The sequence below is a fragment of the Bos indicus genome, chromosome 23 (genome assembly GCF_029378745.1).
Source record: "Bos indicus isolate NIAB-ARS_2022 breed Sahiwal x Tharparkar chromosome 23, NIAB-ARS_B.indTharparkar_mat_pri_1.0, whole genome shotgun sequence".
Taxonomy (NCBI): Eukaryota; Metazoa; Chordata; class Mammalia; order Artiodactyla; family Bovidae; genus Bos; species Bos indicus.
The window spans coordinates 33,887,167-33,908,477 of record NC_091782.1 but is presented as its reverse complement, the minus strand read 5'-3'; the positions used below and the strand labels follow the sequence as shown (position 1 = coordinate 33,908,477).

Here is a 21,311-nt window from a genome sequence, read left to right as displayed (position 1 = left end):
CTGAATATTCATTGGAAGGACCGATGCTGAAGCTGAAGTTCCAATACTTTGACCACCTGATGCAAAGAGCCAACTCATTGGAAAAGACTCTGATGCTGGGAAAGATTGAAGGCAGGAGGAGAAGGGAGTGACAAAGAATAAGATGGTTGGGTGGCATTACTGACTTGATGGGTATGAGTTTGAGCAAACTCCAGGAAATAGTGAAGGACAGGGAAGTATGTTGTAGTCCATGGCATTGCAAAGAGTGGGACACGACTTAATGACCAAACGACAACAAAAATATACATTTACAACACAATGTTACATATAATATATATAATAGAGCACTGCACATTATAAATTTCATATACAAATCCATATACAGTATATATAAATGATATGTATTTAGTGGGTTTCCCATTTGAGCCACCAGGGAAGCCCACTAAATATATACTACTGTGTATTTCATATATAAATCTCTATATAGTACATATAATTCATATATACTATATATGGGTTTGTATATGAAATTTATAATATGTAATGCTATATGTATATAACATTGTATTATAAATGTGTATATTATGTGTCATAATATGTATTGCTATATGTATGCTGCTGCTAAGTCGCATCAGTCGTGTCCGACTCTGTGCGACCCCATAGACAGCAGCCCACCAGGCTCCCCCGTCCCTGGGATTCTCCAGGCAAGAACACTGGAGTGGGTTGCCATTTCCTTCTCCAGCTATATGTATAGTATGTTGTAAATATAAATGTGTTATAAATGTATATGTAATATGTGTAGTAGGTCAACTCATAAAAAGTTCCTCATTCTCTACCTCATTCAAAATCCTGGCAGCCCCAGGCTAACCTGAGACTTGTAAGGCTGCCTGAAGGTGGAGAACACAGTCAAACTGTTAACGAAAGAGAGCAGAGGGAAAGACAGCAGCTTTGGGGTCCACACACTTCTTTTCAATACTAGTTCCCCCATTCACGAACTCGGGGATCCTGCCAAGTCCTCAGGTTTTCCCCACTTTCATTTCGTCCTCTGTAACACCCCCCACTACCCCCTTGTCCCAGGAATGTAGTGAGGGTTAAATTAGATAACGCACATACACTTCCTGGGACTGGGCTGAGCACATAGTAGCCTCTTATTTGATTTTGATTTCCATTACATTCTTATCCCATGGGAGCCTCCTGTTTTGAGGTGACCTTAAGATAGTTGATAATGCACCTTAATTTGGACGAGTGGATAAGAGTAGACCAAGTCCAACAAGTTGGTTCTGTCTTTCCAGTTATGTAAACTTCCCCGGGTAGCTTCTGAAGGTCACTGGACCTAGGAACTAGCCCAAAGAATACCTCAAGAAGAAACTGTAATGAAAAGAGAAGCTAGCTTGCCCATCAGAGAAGGAAGATATGTGTTGGGGAGTGACAGGGAAGAACATAAAGCAGGATCAACACAGCCACTCAGAATCTACCCCACTGAGTTGCTGTTCTTGGAGCTCATTCCTTGCCCAGAACTCAAGACACACAGTCTCTCCTCCCTGCATTTCCCATCTTAAGTGTGTGCATACTTTCAAGGTCAAGCAGGCAGGCAGAGCTGTCAGGGAGAACTGCATGTTGTCAGTACTGAAGAGGGACCAAGGTATCAACACCCTTCAGTTTTTACAACTGAACTCACCTAAACGTTCTTAAGTTAAGACTTCTGGATGGAACCAGATTCTTACAGAATTACATTATCAAAGAATTTGTTGGGCTTCCCTGGTGGCTCAGATAGTAAAAAACCTGCCTGGGATACAGAAGATCCGGGTTTGATTCCTATGTCAGGAAGATTCCCTGGAGAAGGGAATGGCTACCCACTCCAGTATTCTTGCCTGGAGAATCCCATGGACAGAGAGGAGCCTGGTGGGCTACTGTCCATGGGGTCACAACAAGTCAGACATGACTGAGAGAAGGTTTCAGTTAATACATAGATTTCTTATACTTCTCATGGTTAATGTAGTAGCACTTTTATATTTTCCTTTTAATTTTATAAAATATTTCAGGAAAAATACAAAGGTAGCATAATATATTTATCAAAAGCACTAGCTCAATACTGGAATGCCAGAGTTCAAATTCAATATTGCCATTAGATAAGTTTATTAACTCCTCTATGCCTCAGTTTTCTCAGTTTTCATCTATAAAGTGGCAATAATAGTACTTGTTTTATAGGTTGCTATGAGAATTGATGAGTTAATGTTTATATAGTTCTAAGAAGAGTGCTGCCTTGTGAGTACCAAAATTTTTATACACATATATTTTAAAAAATTATTTTAAAAGTTATACATACATTCTTATAAACCCAGCATAGCACCATTCTTCACTGTTTGTTCAAAGGTGTCAATAATACTAATAAAGATAACAGTTAACCGAACACTTTCTATGCATCAGGCATTATATGCACTATTTTCATTCTGTCTTCACCACCATCCTACTGCTAAGTCGCTTCAGTCGTGGCAGACTCTGTGCGACCCCATGGACTGCAGCCTACCAGGCTCCTCCGTCCATGGGATTTTCCAGGCAAGAGTACTGGAGTGGGTTGCCACTGCCTTCTCCTAAATGAGTACCATTACAATTGTTATTGCTTTACCAATAAGGAAACAGAAATTGAGAATTCAGATTTCTCCTAGGACAGCCCTGCAGACTGATTATAACTCACGTACCCTGAACACACACACACACGCACTCACACACACAAATATCAATTGAACTAAAGTCAAAGACTTTTGCTTTTCTATTACAAAGTGCATAAAATTAAAATACACCCACAACTTTTACTTACTTACTAGTCTGTTTAATGAGTTTTAGTTAGAAAACATTTTCACCCCTGCAACTAATTCTGCATGAATATCATACCTTTTGGGTAGAATCAAGTGTTTACAATACATCATGCTGTCTGTTCTGATGGACACTAGGTGGCAATCCAAACCAACCAAAGTTTAATTTGGTGCCTGGTATGTTATACTTTGGAGAAGGCAATGGCACCCCACTCCAGTACTCTTGCCTGGAAAATCCCATGGCCGGAGGAGCCTGGTGGGCTGCAGTCCATGGGGTTGCTAAGAGTCGGACACGACTGAGCGACTTCACTTTCACTTTTCACTTTCATGCATTGGAGGAGGAAATGGCAACCCACTCCAGTGTTCTTGTCTAGAGAATCCCAGGGACTTCGGGGCCTGGTGGGCTGCCGTCTATGGGGTCGCACAGAGTCGGACATAACTGAAGTGACTTAGCAGTAGCAGCAGCATGTTATACTTTCCCCAGTCCCTTAGGTAATTATTAACTTCTCCTGATAAATTTGGGCTTTCCAGATGACAGTAGTAAAGAATTCGCCTGTCAGGAGACCAAGGTTCAGTCCCTAGGTAAGAAAGAACCCTTGGAGATGGAAATGACAACCCACTCCAGTATTCTTGCCTGGAAAATTCTCTGTCCATAGAAGGTGGGCTAGTCCACGGGGGTCACAAAAAATCAGACAAGACTGAGCAAGAGAAGTCAATCAGTCAGTGATAACACCTTTCTGTCTCAGTGAACAGAAATTTTTATTCCTCTTTTTCTTTACAAATGATCATCCTGATACCACTGGTTAGTCCCAAGACCTCAGCAGGTCTACAGGCAGGCAAGAATAAGGAAGGAATCAATAATCCCATTTGGATTTGGGGAAATAAGAAAATAAATAAGACGGGCTCTACCCTTAGAGTGGAATTTGGAAGCTGGAGACCCCCCAAAAAAAAAAGAATATGTCAGATGTGGTAAGAGAGTGAACATGAAAAGGAGGAAACATCAATTTTACTTGATGCTGGAAGTTAACCCTAGACCCTTATAAAAGCAATTTTTAAAATGCTAAATTACTTTTCTTTATATTTTTGAAGTAAAAATGACCAATGAGGAGGATGACAGGGAAAAAAACAACAACAACAAATACTATTGTGCAAAGATAGTAACACTGGAACTCTCCCGGTTAAGGGTTATCAATTATGATAATGATGGTGATAATAATAATTGCAGTAACAAATTTATTACACTATGTACTAATAAGGATAAAATGATGTAGAGGGCTTGTGACTTAGCAATGTGCTTAAGAACAACCCAGCACCTTCAGTGTAACACACATGCCCCAAACAAAGCCTCAAGAAGTGGACTGCCCTAAAGTGTAAGTTGTATAAAAGTCCAATTAAACCTTTAATAAGTGAGTTTGCTCCGGCCTCAGCCCTTCTTTGCCCAAAGCATTTACTATGGGATGTCATTGACTCCAATAGACACTAGATGATGCTCCAAATTCACACTGCCCTTGATGGACAGCTGGTGCTCCTGGCTGCCTGGCTAAGTCATCAATCATTAATTTTGGGTTGACATATTACTCAGAAAATTTCAAACTCATTCTTATAGTCTCTTGATGGACAGAAATGATTATTACCTACAAATGACGTGACAGTATTGAGAGGCTGTGAGAGTGGACTAAGTGCCCAGAGTAGTCAAGCACTAGGTTGGCCAATAGGCCCTTTGGAGTCAATACTCTATAAAGAGGAAAACATTATCAAACGTACTAGAAACAAGTGCTTGATTCATTCACTTTTTTAACAATTAATAAGGAGGAAACGCACACATAACTACCCCCATTGTACATACAGTTTAGAATAAAGGGGAAAATATAGGAGAAGAGAATGGATAGAAATGTTTTACATCTGTTAGTATACTGTAGAGACAAATGGAGGAAATGGCCAATTTTATCCTATCATGGGAGTAGAAACCTTGGGGAGAAGCCACTTTAATTGTGTCTTAAATGTGAGCAGCAAACTAGGCATAAGAACCCCAGGGACTTCCAGTCTGTCCAGTGGTTAAGACTCCACACTTGCAATGCAAGGGGCATGAGTTGCATCCCAGGTCGGGGACCTAAGATTCCACATGCTGTGTAGCATGGCCTAAGAAAAGTACCCAGAATCCAGAGACCTAAAGAGACTGCATATGTTTTATCTTCTAAAACTATTATTAATTGTGGAATAACCATTAACCACAATATAGACAATCTGCAAGAGGATACTGATCTGTCACCTGGTAGGGAGCAGCATCCTCAGGTAAAAAAAAAAAAGGTCATTGATGATATTAATATTATATTTGGACAGGCAATAATAAAAATATAATTTAGCCCTGATTATTTGCCAGGAACTTTGTTGAGGGCTTCATTTATCAACTTGGGGGTTTCTTAAACTTAATTCTAAGTATCATTTTGTGGAGTAGCTATTATCACCACCTCTTTACAAAACAAGAAAATTGAGACAGAGAGTTCAAGTGGCTTGCAATATAACTTTGCCTTACAGATTGTATGTGCCCCTATGGCACACACATATACTCATCAGAAATAAGATATAATAGGGTAGTTTACAAAAACTGTACTAAAGTGAGCAAGAGTAGACTTTGTTGTTTTTCTCATCGGTAATGAAAACAATATATATGGACAGTTTTCACTGGTAGATATTAAATATAGAGGACATTTTCTCCCTTAAAGTTTCTAAGGCTCTTGGAAGAGCTGAAAGATAACAATTGACAAAAATAGTCGTTGCATTGGCCTCAAACTCTTTGCAAATGAGACACTTCATTATGCTATGTCATTCGTTCTGATGGCACTCTAAACCAAAATAGTTTGTTCCTAATCTGTCAGATCTGTTATTATTACCCTCTAGGAGTGTCATTATCTATTAAAAGCTGTAAAATTTCATTCATGTAGAGTATCATTTGGTGATCAGAGTTTATTATCCCCATTTCACAGATGAGCAGATGGAGGTTCTGAGAAGCCAGAAAAAGGCCATAGTAAAGATACATTTTTCCTTTTCTGTAGTTCTTTGGAGCTCTCCTCAATTTACTAGATGGTATGTTGCCTGACTCATGAATCATTCAATAAAGTCAATTCAATATTTAAAATTTACTGTGCTGAATTTTGTTTTTTAACAGTAGATTAGAGACTGGTTGAGGGGGGGGTGCGGGTGGTGGAATTTGGAGATGATGACTAAAAGGTACTACTGAAAGGTTTCTTTGTGGAGGGGATGAAAAATGTCCTAAATTGATTGTGATATGGTTGCTCACCTTTATGAATATACTAAAGCCTTAGAATTTTAAACTTTAAATGGATGAATTGTATGTAAGTGAATTTTATGTCCGTAAAGCTGTCACCTAGGGAAAAAAAAAATTGTACAGTCAACTCCCATGTACACATCATCAATGTTCAACATTTTCTCCACCCTATTTCATATCCCCATACTTTCCAAAATTTCTAAGTTTGAATTTTTTCTTGGATGGCAAAAATTTGCATACGTGCTTTTAAAGGTATCACTGTATTTACCAGGTATTTAAAGGTTTTAGGAAAATCCTTTTTCCTAAATATTTTTTAATATTCTTTTGAAAAGTCTAAGACAGTAGTTCTCAAACTTTGTTGTGTTGGGGTGGGGGAGGGGGTTGTTTAAAATCCCAGTGCCCTGGTGGCATCGCACAGTAATTAAATGGGTGTCCAGGGGCTATAGGAGAACATCTACAGGTTTTACGATTCTCCAGAGGATTCCAATGAGCAGTTCATGAAATGTAACTATAAAAGCTATGAAAGATACGGCAATAGATAGGCTCTAATCTATTAAGTTTATGATTTAACTAAATTCTGATGAAAGAATAAAATGAAGTTTTTATGCAAAAAATATTCGTAAGTTGAATATCAAGATTGGCAAGTTGAACTTAAAAATTTTGAAAATGTGCACCTGAATATTCAAGTTATTCAATATTTAAATGGTAAATATTTAGATCATAAAATCATTAAATATATTCTCAATCAGCATCCTCTCGGGATTTAAAAAACCAAAGAGACAGTTGTGTGACCGAGTGTTTCCCAAGCAGGTACTCTGGGTTTCAGGAGAGAGAGTTCTAGCGCAGGAGACCCATTTCTTTTCAGCAGCAGCCCCGGAAAAGGATCCCACTGGCCAGGAAGTTTCATCTGGGATCCCCAGAGCCTCGGCAATGGCTCCAGGGTGACTTCTTGGATCATCCCCGTTTCCCCGCCCTACCCAAGCGGCTGAAAAGCGCCGGGACGCGCGGTCCGAGCCGGGAAAATGGGCCCGCGAGCCCGGCCGGCGCTTCTCCTCTTGATCCTCCTGCGGACGGCGGCCACGCAGGGGCGACCGCCGCGTGAGTCCGGGGGCTGCGGGCGCTAGAGGGGCGCGGCGGGGGAGGCAAAATCGAAACTAGCTTTTCTTAGCGCTTGGGAGTTCGCTAAGCTCCGAACGACTGCTCAGCCCTGTGCGCGGTGCCCTTCCCCAGCTTTTCCCGGGGGGCATGCGGGCCACAGAAGGTGCAGATGGGGTTAGGGGACCTCCCGTCCCAAGACCTTGACCTCCCACTCCCCGCCCACTCTCTGTCCTTGCTGCCACGGCTTGGCGCTCGGAACCACCTACTCCTTCTCCCAGCTTGGACGCTTTTAGAATAGAAATCTCTCATTGAGGTCGAGCTAGGATTAGGGGTCCTTGGCCTCCGATCTCGGTTTTCTTGTTTCTGCTGTTAACCGAAGCGACTTAGCAGGCACGCACTTCGATTGTGTCCTTTCACCGCCGATCCCGCCCCAAACAGGAAGTTCTTCTCACCGAGGACGACCTTGGCCGGAGCGCCCCCTCCGGTGTTTCCACACCCGGGGGCTCTAAGGGCTGGGAGTAAACACACAGTGAAGGCCGCCGGGTTTCCATTTCCGAACCTCTGGCACAGACTGAGGATAGGAGGTTCTTGAGAGTTCGGCCAGAGGCCTTACTCTTGGGGACTGTTCTTTTGCCTGGAAAAATAACCTGCCTGATATTTTTGAACTTTTGAACTGATTCTCACTGTTCTTTTCAGCCTGGGGTTGTTAATTTGCAATGTTAATAGTATTGTATATAAAGGAGGCCAAAGAGATGATAGTTAGCATGTAAGACATTTAAATTTTAAATCACCTTCCTATCTGTGATCCGGTTTGACTCTACTCAGCCTTTGGGCGGTAGGAACTATTCATATCTTGATTTTATTAGTGGTTAACAACTTCAGGTTAAATCCTTTCCCCAGGTTACAAAGAATTTAGATAGTCTGGTTTTCTGACAGGAAGTACCTACTACTGGTTGTAATCTTGGCTGACAGTGTTTGACCTCACCGTTGTCTGGCACAGCTCTGGATGCTTTATACATTGACCCAACCACACTTGGAGGGTAGGTCGTATATGTATCCATACTTTATAGATGATGAGAACAAAATAAGACTTGCTCACCAGTAACTTTGTCAGTGTTACCCAGGGCTCTTCATAGTTGCAATTCTTAAAAGTTACTCTGCAGTAGAGGTTAAATCATAAAGTCTGATGAAGGAAAGTCTTCACTGACTACAAGTATATCAAGAGCAGGGAGCCAAGTCGAGTCGATGCTTTGCCTTCGAGTAGATAGGGATGACAATACACAAAGGGATAGAGAGCATCAGGGTAACCTGTGAAGCGAGGAGGTCAGGGTAGGCCACTGTCCCCAGCTGGGTTTGAGCAGAGACTTGAAGTAAGTAAGGGTGATGTTCATTGGGAGCAGCGCTTCCCAGACAGGCTAGGGGGACCTGGCAAGGATTTGCAACGTCAGCACTCATTGACATTTTTTGTTGTGGGGACTGTCATGTGTACTGTAGGACATTTAGCAGGGTCACTGTCCTTTACGTACTGGATGTTAGTACACTCCCTGGTCGTGACAACCAAAAACGTCCCCAGGTATTGCCAGATGTCCCCAAGAAAATAAATATCCTGATTGAAGAAAGAGCAAGGGCTCCGGAGGCCCAGAACAGGTGATGGGTTCAGCAAAGGAGCCATGGGTGAGTCCCCTAGGGCCTCACAGGTTGCAGTGTGGACTCCAAACCAGGAGTGATGTGATCAAGAATAACTGTTGAAAAGATTGCTCTGGCTGCTCTATGGAAAGCAGAATGAAGGGAGCAGTGATTAAAAAAAAAAAAAAAAAAAACAGGGTGAAGCAGACAGGCAAGAGATGATGGACTGGGCTGGGTGGGAGCAGAGGTGGTGGTGAGAAATAACTCTATTCTGGATTTATTTTAAAGGAAGTTGCTGAGGGATCTATGAAGGTTCATATGATAGAGAAAAGTCAAGGTGGCTCTATTATTATTTTATCTTTATTTTATCAGCCTCAGCACCAGGGGGATCGGTGGTGTCATTTCCAAGGTGGTGAAGGTAGAAGAAAGAGCAGTTTGGGGGCAACCAAGAGCCTGATTTTAGACTTGTTCAAGTTTGAAATTCCAATGAGTCATCCAACTGGTGGTATCATATAGGAAGAGTTGGAGAGTAAGAATCTAGAGTTCAGGGTCAGCGATCAAAATCTAGAAGTTGGCATTTAGTCATCCAACAAGTATGTATTAAGCTTCGACTACATGCCAGACACTGTTCTAGGCATCGAGGATACACACTGAACTCCCCCATCTAGAATTAAGGGAATGCATAAGAAAACTCACACCTGCCCAAGGCCTGTCCCTTTGGGCTTTCTGGATGTTTTTTTTCACATTTGCATTTGATTTGGAACTATTTTGATGCTGAAAGATACCCTGAGCTATTTATCAGCACATTTGCCAGCATTTAACAGCAAACATTTATAGGCAGACCTCAGAGATATTGTGGGTTCAGTTTCAGACAACCACAATAAAGGGAACGTCATAAGATAACAACTCAGACAAAGTTTTTGGTTTCCCAGTACATGCCCAAGTTGTGTTTACTACACTGTATGCTGTTAAGTGTACAACTGTATTGTCTTAAAAAACATATGTACTTTAATTTTTAAAAAAGTATTGCTAAAAAGTGTTAGCCATAATCTGAACCTTCAGAGAGTCAAAATCTTTTTATAATAGTAACACCAAAGATCACTGATCACAGATCACCATAACAAATAGAACAATAATGAAAATGTGGGAAATCTTGTGAGAATTACCAAAATGTGACACAGAGATATAAAAGTGAGCAAAGGCTGTTGGAAAAGTGGTACCAATAGACCTGCTTGATGTGGGGTTGCCAAAAACCAATTTGTAAAAAAACACATTAGCTTCAAAGGGCAAAAAAAAAAAAAAAAAAAAAGAGGTCTGTCTGTACACAAGAAAGGGTTTAGAGATGGAAGCAATGATAAAAGCTGGACAATAATTCCTCTGGACTTGGATCTAATTGGGTCTGAGCACCAACTCCTGAGCTCAACTGCCCTAGCTAGACACGTCTTGGGATTTTCTAAAATCTGTTGTCCCCAAGGGGAGGCTGCTGGAATTGTGAGTTCTGGGTCAGGGGCTGGGGGCTGAAAGGGGGTCCAGCCCACATGGCACAAGGAGGGTCTTGGGGAAAAAGGGTCATGGGGAGGGAGGGCACCACCCACTTTCACAGGGTGGGACCAGACACAGCTGGTTCGAGTAGATTCAGACTGTGTGTGGACTCCCAGTCTCCTATGTGTCCTGTTGCCCTCTCCCCAGGGTCACACTCCCTGCGCTTCCTCTTCATGGGCGCCTCCAAACCAGACCTCGGGCTGCCCCTGTTTGAGGCTTTGGGCTACGTGGATGACCAGCTGTTCGTGTCCTATGATCATGAGAGTCGCCGTGCAGAGCGGCGCGCCCCATGGCTCTGGGGCAGGGCCACCAGCCAGCTGTGGCTGCAGCTGAGTCAGAATCTGAAAGGCTGGGACCACATGTTCATCGTGGACTTCTGGACGATCATGGACAACCACAACCAAAGCAAGGGTGCGTGAAGAGCGGGCCTCACCTTCCCAAGGTGGGCGGGGTGTGTCCCTGCTTCACAGATGCATCTTGAGGGAGGTTTGAGATCCTGGCTATTTGAGGTCCTGGGGGGCAGAGAAGAGGGCAAGTGTTTGCTTCCTGAGGTTGTTCAGTCCTTGTAATGGTTCCTGTAATCCCTGTAAGGGCTTCCTTGGTGGTCCAGATGGTAAAGAATCCACCTGCAATGTGGAAGACCTGGGTTCGATTCCTGGGCTGGGAAGATCTCCTGGAGAAGGAAATGGCAACCCACTCCAGTATTCTTGCCTGGAGAATCCCATGGACACAGGAGCCTGGCAGGCTACAGTCCGTAGGGTCGTCGCGAAGAGTCAGACACGACTGAGCGACTAACACACACACAATGGCAGAAACAGGGACCTGCTCCTTTGGTTTCAGTAACGAAGCTGGGGGCGTTGCCAGAGTCCCACACCCTGCAGGTGATCCTGGGCTGTGAGTTGCAAGAGGACAACAGCACCAGAGGGTTCTGGAAGTACGGGTACGATGGGCAGGACCATCTTGAATTCCGGCCTGAGACACTGGATTGGAGAGCAGCAGAGCCCAGGGCCCAAGTCACCAAGCTGGAGTGGGAAGTGAACAAGATTCGGGCCAAGCAGAACAGGGCCTACCTGGATCGGGATTGCCCCGAGCAGCTGCTGCATTTGCTGGAGCTGGGGAGAGGGCCTCTGGAGCAGCAAGGTACGGCGGGAGCACTCTCTGGCCCTCTCGTGAAGGAGTGGAGGCGGGGTACAGGGTACAGGATCCTCACCTGGGGTTTCAGAGATGGCCAATATTGTGTGACTTCCTGGGAAGGAACTGAGGTCTGAGTTTTCCACCTCGAGGTCTCTAGCTCTGAGGTTTCCCCCTTACAGTTGAGATGTGAGTCATGATTTTAATTTTTTTCCATGCACATAGCTAAAGAAGTAACTGTGATTTTTCTCTCAATTTAACCAAGAACCCTATGCCCATTTGTAACCTTTAGTGATTCAGAGATGCCAATTTTCATATGAATGAATACCAAGGCAAGAAATTACCTAATGAGGCAACTGGTCAGAGTAGCACAATCTTAAGGGGTCAAAGCTACTTTCACAGAACATACTAGTAGTCATGAAGGCTGACTATCTGACAAGACCCCTTCCTACAAGAATATTTATCAGGTTGAACCAGGTGAAATTACCGAGAGTACGTATTCAATCAGTTTTGATCCTCATAAGGGGCAATTTCAGGCTTCCCAAATGGCACTGGTGGTAAAGAATCCACTTGCCAATGCAGGAGATATAAGAGATATGGGTTCAGTCCCTGGGTTGGGAAGATCCCCTGAAGGAGGGCATGGCAACCCACTCCAGTATTCTTGCCTGGAGAATCCCATGGACAGAGGAGCCTGGTGGGCTACAGTCCATAGGGTCCCAAAGAGTCAGACAAGACTGAAGTGACTTAACATGCACACACAAGGGGCAGTTTCATTTGATTCAACTTAAAGTATTAACAAAGAACATAGCACATGGGCAACAGGTATGCATATTTCCATGTGGGACTGGAGAACAGGCTGCTATGACTGACTGACCCACATCAGAACTGAATCATGTAACGTATTTTAGGACACAAAATGGTGGTGTGTCTTTCCTACAGCTTGCTCTGTCTGCACAGGGTGACTCCTTCCTCCAATCTGTAGGGAAAGGGAAGTGAAAGTGGTAAAGAAAGGGAAGCGAAAGTGGTAAAGAAAGGAAGTGAATGTTCTGGTCTTCCTGGCATGGGTAGGAAGAGTCCCTCTCCAGATCCTCCCTTCTTCCTGTCCAGTGCCTCCTTTGGTGAAAGTGACTCATCACGTGACCTCTTCACTGACTACTCTTCGGTGTCGGGCTCTGAACTTCTACCCCCAGAACATCACCATTAGGTGGCTGAAGGACAAGCAGTTCCTGGATGCCAAGGAGATTAAGCCAGAGGATGTGTTGCCCAATGGGGACGGGACCTACCAGGCCTGGGTGGCCTTGGCCATGCTCCCTGGGGAAGAGCAGAGATACAGCTGCCAAGTGGAGCACCCAGGCCTGGATCAGCCCCTCACTGCCACCTGGGGTATGGATGAGAGGCAGGGGCTGAGAAAACCTGGTGTGGGCGGGCTGGGGTTGGTCAACAGGGCAGTCAGGGGAGGGTCTGCTCTGGGCTGGGGGCAGCGTCATGGGCTTTCATTTGCTTTTGCTGTTTTAGAGCCCTCACTGTCTGGCACCCTGGTCACTGGAATCCTCAGTGGGATTGCTGTTTGCGTCATCATCTTCCTTATTGGAATTTTGTTCAGAATCTTAAAGAGACGGCAGTCTTCGAGTGAGTAGGAAGAAGGAGGAAGCCTCTTAGCACCATGGCGCCCAGGACACTCTCATCTTCCTGCAGAAAGTGTGGCAGGTGGAGGCAAAGAGGATTTGGCATCCATGAGAAGCCCTCTCTTCTTTTTTCTTTGGGAACCCTGGCACCTCCCTGGGAGCAGGAATTTCTTGCTGATTTCCAATCTGATTTCTCTCAGAATGAAAGCTCCTCAGAATGAAAGCTCCTATTTCAACAGACATCTGTTGAGTGCCTATTATTTGGCAAAGGGCTGTTTAAGGTAGTGCAGGTTCTCTGAGGTTAAGTCACCATTGCTATTCTCAGAACTCAAGTCTAGTAGGAAATGAAATCCCTGAAACAGGTAAATGCAGTTAAAGACCCCTGACGGTCCTATGAAGCAAATGTTCTTGGTGGGGTCAAGGGAAGGGAGGACCACATTCATCTGCGGATCAACCATAGCTTCTGGATCTTGAAGAAGTAGAATTTCTTTAGGTAATGTTGAGGATGAGGGGAGCTCTGTGCAAATGAAGCAACCGAGCACATGGGAGAGAGTGACAGATGCTGGGGAGTGAGAAATTATCATCAATTTGACCCTTGACTTTACATACTTATCAGTCTGCATTTCTACTTCCTGAACATCTGTGGTGCAGGGAAAAAAGGGGTAGACAGAAGCCAGCTCCTGCAGAACCTTGTGGGCCTTTGGGTTCTTATGGGGGTGTGGGTGGAAAGGGTCAATGCAGGAACTTAAATCAGCAAAGGAGGATCCAATCTCCATGGTATGGAGAGTGAGTTGTTAGGAAGTGAGATGGGAGGCAAGGAGACCAGTTAGGCAAGGAGACTCAGCATTTGCAGATGAGAGATTATGGTGCCTGAAATCCAGGGGTTCCTTGGAAAGAGGATGGTCAGAGTTGACATGAGTGGATGAGGGGTCAGGGGAGGATCCAAAGTCTGTGACGCCTGTTTCCTGGACATGTCTTTGCAGGAGGAGCCGCTGTCAACTATGCCTTAGCCGAATGTGAATGAAGGGCAGCCTGCAGACCCTTATGGGGCGGAGACAGAACTCAAGACTCAGGGAGCACGTGGCCTTGTGGCATTCTTCATGCTCAGGACAATTGGAGCTAAGAAATGGGAACTGTCTCAGGAACTATCTGCTCTTAACCTTCCTTGTTCACTCTTGAAAAGTTCACCATCTAGGTTTCTGAGTTCCTGCTTGTTAAACGGCCCCAGCTGTGACTTCTGCCCCAGAAGCTTTCCTGAATCCCAGGCTACATTTAGAACCTACATTGATTTCCTGCATCACCTCAGACTTCGTACACCTACATCATCTCATCTCCTAACTGTGGAACGAGGTTCCTTAAATCTGGGGGTGGGGGTAGTGGGGGAGGGTTGCTCGTGATTCCTTTAAACCTCTGAGGATAGCTTGAACCTTCTCCTTAGGTCATACACTCTAATGCCTCTATCAGAATTTGGCACACACATCCAGGCAATTCCTAGACCCATTCAAGTTTCCTTTTAACCCTTCCTCTGTTATTGAGAACTCACCTGTCACCAAGCCCTGTGGTCTCTTCCATCAGAAGGAGATCTGGACTATCGTACAGCTGTGAAGGCTGTGCACTGCACAACCCGAGGAGACACCTTTTCTAGAAGAGGCATCCTTTCCTGGATGTTTGTGCCTATTAGGATAGTCTTCTCTAAAATGGGTGGGAAGTGTCTTGGGGAAGGATATCTTTTTTTAATTCGAGCAAAGGTGCCATGTGGGATTCCTTAGATTAATGACACCTGCACTTTTGCAATACCTCTTCTGTATGCCAGACTTGAAGTAGCACAGGATTTGATCCCTGCTCACACCATCTCCTTGTTCTGATAATGAAAATGATAATTAAGATGATGATGATAAGGATAAGATGGCTGACATTTTAAAAGCTCTTACGTGGTGCCAGACTTAGTTCTCTGAGTGCCCATTTACATGTATTATCTCATATAGGTCTTACAATAGGTCTTTGACATCAGTACTATTTTCCCCCCTCTTTTTTTTAAAGATGAAGAAAGTGAAATTTAATATAGAGTATCTCACAGCTTGCCAGGGACAGAGATAGGTGTCAAACTCAGTCAGGCTGGCTCTTTGATCCAGCTCCTTGCTCCTGCATTCAGATGATCAGATACTTGGACTAAGTGGGGAAAGAAGGAGGTGGCTGTGGAGATGGCTCTTCTCTTATCTCATTGTCTGTATACTCAGTGACTTTGATTCAAGTGAAGGGAAAAACATCAAAAACCAATCTCGGCCATGTTTCCTTTCAAAGTTCCTGAGGGAAGAACCCTGGAATGTGACTGCTAACTTCTCCATTGCCACACTGGCCAGCTCTGTCTGGCAGCACTCACGGGATTGAGACTGGGAGGGTTGGTTAGTTACTGTGTTGGACCTCACAGTCCTGCTCCAATCAGGGCCACTAGGGTGTAGGCATTTCCCTCCGTAAACTGGAGCAACTCCTCTCATATTAAAGCTGGGAAAATAGAAATATATACATATATACACATATATATATGTGTGTATATATACACACACACCAAATAACTCATGTTTATTTCATGCTGCTATGTACAACTGGTGGCATAACTATGTTCAAGGCTCTGTCTTGGAGGTCGGAGGGCAGGTGCCTCAGACCAAATACAGCACAGAAGTTTGGTAAGTACTAAATTTGGGCACAAATATCTCAACTATTTTAAACTTTTCTTTTTTTCTGGTTATGAAAGTTAAGTGGATAAAAGTACACAGAATTTGTGCTTACTACAGAAAAGTTTAAAATGAGTTGAATTGAAACTTTCCTTCCATTAGCCAAAGCTAACTCTATTAACAGTTTGTGTATTTCTTCTCAGTATTATTGCCGTATTAAAATACATAAAATTAACAAATGTGTAGATTTTAATAAATACATAATTAACTGTACATGATTTTCCTGATGCATTTGTCCATCTTATGTATGTACTTAATCAACTTCATCATTAAATTATTTTGGGGACATTTATACTGCTTCTAAGGGGTCATGGATCTTCCCTCATAGCTCAGTGGGTAAAGAATCTGCCTGCAAGGCAGGAGACCTGGGTTTGATTCCTGGGTTGGGAAGATCCCCTGGAGAAGGAAATGGCTACCTACTCCAGTATTCTTGCCTGGAGAATCCCATGGACAGAGAAGCCTGGCAGGCTCAAGTCCATGGGGTCAAAAGAGTCTGACATGACTTAGCAACTAAACCACCACCATCACCGTACTGCTTCTAATTTTTTTAATGTTTTATTTTCATTAAATTATAGTAGCTGAATTAATTGTTTTTCTTTACCCTAGGGACATTATCACCTAAAGTGTAACACATTGGTCATTTTGCCTCCAAACCACGGTGGAAGCACAAATTCTTTCTCCTTAAATATCCTCCCATATTCAAAGCAGACTGCCAAAAATCTTCCTTGCTCATACTCTTTCCTACCTTACTAAGGATATACTAAAATTAATTAGGCAACAGTTTATTTTATGTTCTTTTTGTTTCACATAGGACAAAATTTCAAGAAACATTCTACTCTTCACAGTAACACATTTATTAACTGTAGCCTGTTAATTTTTAAAAAATAACCACAATTATAAAATTTCCATTTTCTTTCAGTGTTTCTTAGCTTAATTTTTCTGGCCTTGTTCATCAGTTCTTAAGATCAGCTACATTTGAAGTCAGATCAGTTCAGTTCAGTTCAGTTCAGTTGCTCAATCGTGTCCGACTCATTGCGACCCCATGGATTGCAGCACACCAGGTTTTCTTGTCCATCACCAACTCTGCAAGCTTGCTCAAACTCATGTCCACTGAGTTGGTGATGCCATACAACCATCTCATCCTCTGTCATCCCCTTCTCCTCCTGCCTTCAATCTTTCCCAACATCAGGGTCTTTTCCAATGAGTCAGTTCTTCACATCAGGTGACCAAAGTATTGGAGTTTCAGCTTCAGCATCAGCACTTCCAATGAATATTCAGAATTGATTTCCTTTAGGATTGACTGGTTGGATCTACTTGCAGTCCAAGGGACTCTCAAGAGTCTTCTCCAACACCACAGTTCAAAAACATCAATTCTTCAGCACTCAGCTTTCTTTATGGTCCAACTCACATCCATACATGACTACTGGAAAACCATATGTTTGACTAGATGGGCTTTGGTCAGCAAACTAATGTCTCTGCTTTTTATTTTGCTATCTTGGTTGGTTATAGCTTTTCTTTCAGGCAGCAAGCATCTTTTATTTCATAACTGCAGTCACTATCTGCAGTGATTTTGGAATCCAAGAGAAGAAAGTGTTACTGTTTCCATTGTTTCCTCATCTATTTGCCATGAAGTGATGGGACTGGATGCCATGATCTTAGTTTTTTTAATGTTGAGTTTTAAGCCAGCTTTTCACTCTTCTCTTTCACTTTCCTCAAGAGGCTCTTTAGTTCTTCTTCGCTTTCTGCCAGAAGGGTGGTATCATCTGCATATCTGAGGTTATTGATATGTCTCCTGGCAATGGCAATCTTGATTGCAGCTTGTGCTTCATCCAACCCAGCATTTTGCATGATGTACTCTGCATATGTACTCTGCATATGCAAAATGCTGGGCTGGATGAAGCACAAGCTGCAATCAAGATTGCCATTGCCAGGAGACATATCAATAACCTCAGATATGCAGATGATACCACCCTTCTGGCAGAAAGCGAAGAAGAACTAAAGAGCCTCTTGATGAAAGTGAATATAAGTTATAAGCAGGGTGACAATATACAGCCTTGACATACTCCTTTCCCAATTTGGAACCAGTCTGCTGTTCCATGTCTGGTTCTAACTGTTGCTTCTTGACCTGCATACAGGTTTCTCAAGAGGCAGGTATGGTGGTCTAGTATCCCATCTCTTTAAAAAATTTCCAGTTTGTTGTGATTTACATAGTCAAAGGCGTTAGCATAGTCAATGGTGCAGAAGTGGATATTTTTCTGGAATTCTCTTGCTTTTTCTATGATCCAGCAGACATTGGCAATTTGACCTCTGGTTCCTGTGCCTTTCTAAATCAGATACCAACGTTTAAATTACCTATTTTATTTTACATCTGGCAAAAACCAGTTACAAATTTGGTAGTAAGGAGAAGGGCGTCATCTGGTGGCCAACGCCAAAAATGTCACAGTGGTTTTATGACTATAGCGAGTGGGAGTGGGGAGGGGGAGAGGGGTAGGGCAAAGTCCTCAGGGGAAAGGAGGAAAGGAAAACACACAGGATCACCTTTGGAGAAAAGCCCCTGAAATTGTGAGAGGGCAAAGATGAAACTATTCACCAGGTATTTGAATTGCTGCAATCACAGGGCACTGTTGAGCTGCCTTAACTGGGAAAAGAACAGAAGGAAAACAAACAAATCTGGTGAGGCCACCTGCCAGCAGTTGGTTAAGGCCTGCTGGGAGGTACAGGCAAAACTTGGTCTTGTGTTATAATAATATAGCCTCAGTGTGCTGTGTACTTGATTCAGTCTTCATGTACACACACACACACTTAAAAACAAAAGCCTTTCTCTCAAATGCTGCAAGGTTCTTATAAGCTACACCCTCTAATCATGACTAGAATTTTAAAATGCATGACTTTAAGCACTGAAGATATTTACAGATATCTCTAATTTTAATTTCTATGGACTTTGGGTCATCATTTTTTTCTTCCCCATTTTTGAATAAGTGATTAATATGTAGATTTTAATACAGTATTAAATTATCTCATTAACTGTTTTACTAAAAATCCTTGGTTGCCCTGACATCATGCATGCATTTATTACTTGGCCTAGAATGCATACTGGTATCTCACATATTCGGTTTCTGAATAATTTTCTAAGGTGTTTACTCATATATATGAGGGATACATATAGTCTGACTTAAGCAGATGCTTCTATAGCTTCTATTTCTTGGCTGGATGAAATTGTGTTCTCAGTAAAGTCTTCTTTAGCATGAATATTTCTTGAAAGTAATTTTTTTTAAGCTAATATTGAGTACTTACTAGATGCCAGGCCTTGTTCTAAATGTTAATTTAATTCCTCTGAAGAATCCTGTGACATGTACGCTCTTGTTATTCTGTTACCCTTATTTTGTTGTGTGGAAACCAAGGCACAGAGAGGTTAGTTAACTTGCTGAAGGTTACACAGCTGGAAAATGATCATGCTGATTTTTTTGTTTCCAGCTAGCCTGGCTCAGAGTCAAATTTCTAACCAATACACAATATCTCTCTCTGAGTCAAGAAAACACGTGGTTGATGTTGATGCCATTGCATGATTTTATGATACTCCTTTAAGTAACCATTCTGATGCCTAGTGACCATACCTTGGATATTCCCCGAGTGAGGAGAGGACCAGTTTTAACATTTCAGAATGTTTTGTTTCACACAGGCCAAAATTTCAAGAAACATTCTACTCTTCACATTAACACATTATTAACTGTGGCCTGTTAATTTTTTAAATAACCAGTTATAAAATCTCAAATTTCTATAATTTTTCATAAATATTTGGGACCTTTATTTTCTTTTCACACACAAAATTCTAACTATCAATTCACATTTCTGTTTATTCTCTTTATCATTCAGGGAGTATCACAGTTTGGGTAGCCTTAAGCACATGTGAATCATTTCTTCACCAGGTTTGGGTAGAAAGTATTGTTATTTTTTTAAAAAAAAATCAAATTCTGGCTTTTGACCCAAAGATTCTAAAATAGAATTTTGCTGTTTTCAGTGCATTTGGTGAGGTGCTGAACATAATACCAATACTTGTATAAACTTCAATGAAAGTCTTGTCAGTTAACCTTACTCTGCAAGTCCATGAACTAGCCCAGATTTTATTCTGTAAACAGAGAGACCACATGGCATTTTCCTAAAACAGCAAGAAACTTGGATAATGCCAATGGAACTTCATTCAGTGTGTAAGAAAGCATTTATTTTAAACATAGGTGTAATAAAGATCTTTCCTTTGTGTACTTTTGGGTTCACAGTTTTCACCACTAAACAAATGCAAAATCCTTTCTTTGTGCTTTGTGTGTGTGAGTAAGAAAGTATTCCATGGAATTTAAAAAATCAAATTTAAGTACAAATGTGTTTATTAAAATTTTGAAACAATTGTTTAAGAAAGGATAATATTAGAAACTTGCTTGTCCAAATAGCATTTTCTTCAGTAGGTCAAAATGTGTTAAGAATATTTAGAGGAGAAAACCCACACAGGACAGCAGGCCTAAAAAGTGCAAGTGCCAACAACATTTAGAAAAGAGTTTGAACTAAAGAGAAAATGCAGGGCAGTTAGGATTTGGTGCTTTGACTGCCATCACCCAGGTTCAATCCCTGGATGGGAAACTGAGATCCTGCAAGCATGTGGTGCAGCCAAAATGGAAAAAATAAAATTAAATAAAGAGGGAAAAGTAAGAACATTTTCTTAAAAGGTTAAGGAGAGGAAATGAGGAAAATAGGGACAGACACAGTAGATGTATATTATGGAACCAAAAACACAGCAATGGGAATGACAGGAAAAATGAATAATTAGAAAATAGGTCATACCAAAGTAAAGATTAGTTGACTGAAAAAGAGAAATACATTGAAGACTTAGATGGGAAGGAGATAAATCAGCCAGCGGCGAGAGAAGCCCCAGACCAGGAGTGGTGTTCCCAAATGCCTTCAGCTGTCAAGTTATAAATCTCTGGCAGGCTGGCGAAATGAGGTGAGATTGTACTTATGCATTTCCTCAACTATAACATTGCTCAAACTATCGCTACCCAGGGATTCCTTTTCACTAAAGTGCAATTATACCCCCAAAAGTGTTGATATATGCTGGTAATTTTCAACCCTGGCCAAGTATCAGAATTGTCTGTTAAATTTATATATTCCATGGAATGATATGAGAAGTGAAAGTGAAAAAAAGTCGCTCAGTTGTGTCCGACTCTTTGCGACCCCATGGACTGTAGCCTACCAGGCTCTTCCGTCCATTGGATTTTCGAGGCAAGAATTGAACCCAGGTAGGCAGATGCTTTACCATCTGAGCCACCAAGGAAGTCCATTATCATTATGGAATGATATGCATAAATATAAATATATATATTCCTGAACTCTAGTATTTTGACTGAGTTTGTGATGGGTGGTTCTGGGCATTTTATATTTTTAGAAGATGTTTGGTTAACATCACTGTTTTATTTGTTGAAATATTTAATGT

At 42.3% G+C, this 21,311-nt stretch overlaps 1 protein-coding gene across 2 annotated transcripts; it reads left to right on the top strand.

Annotated features, from left to right (window-relative positions):
- The first annotated feature begins 6,950 nt into the window (after positions 1 to 6,950).
- On the top strand, positions 6,951 to 16,050 carry HFE (homeostatic iron regulator). Of its 2 annotated transcripts, none has more exons than XR_011563451.1 (6): positions 6,951 to 7,176; positions 10,492 to 10,755; positions 11,185 to 11,484; positions 12,583 to 12,858; positions 12,991 to 13,182; positions 14,084 to 16,050. XR_011563451.1 is itself a non-coding variant. In XM_070778303.1 (6 exons), the coding sequence occupies exons 1-6, from the start codon at positions 7,101 to 7,103 to the stop codon at positions 14,122 to 14,124; spliced, it is 1,071 nt and encodes a 356-aa protein (XP_070634404.1). In that variant the 5' UTR covers positions 6,952 to 7,100; the 3' UTR covers positions 14,125 to 16,050. The 2 variants fall into 2 exon arrangements, 1 of the variants encoding a protein (XP_070634404.1); XM_070778303.1 differs by having other exon boundaries at positions 6,952 to 7,176; positions 12,991 to 13,104.
- Positions 16,051 to 21,311: the final 5,261 nt, after the last annotated feature.

Coding starts and splice junctions, on each gene's coding strand:
- HFE (XM_070778303.1), top strand. CDS start 7,101: ATGGGCCCGCGAGCCCGGCCGGCGCTTCTCCTCTTGATCCTCCTGCGG. Junction 11,485..12,582: donor AGGGCCTCTGGAGCAGCAAG/GTACGGCGGGAG, acceptor CTTCCTGTCCAG/TGCCTCCTTTGGTGAAAGTG. Junction 13,105..14,083: donor AAAGAGACGGCAGTCTTCGA/GTGAGTAGGAAG, acceptor ATGTCTTTGCAG/GAGGAGCCGCTGTCAACTAT.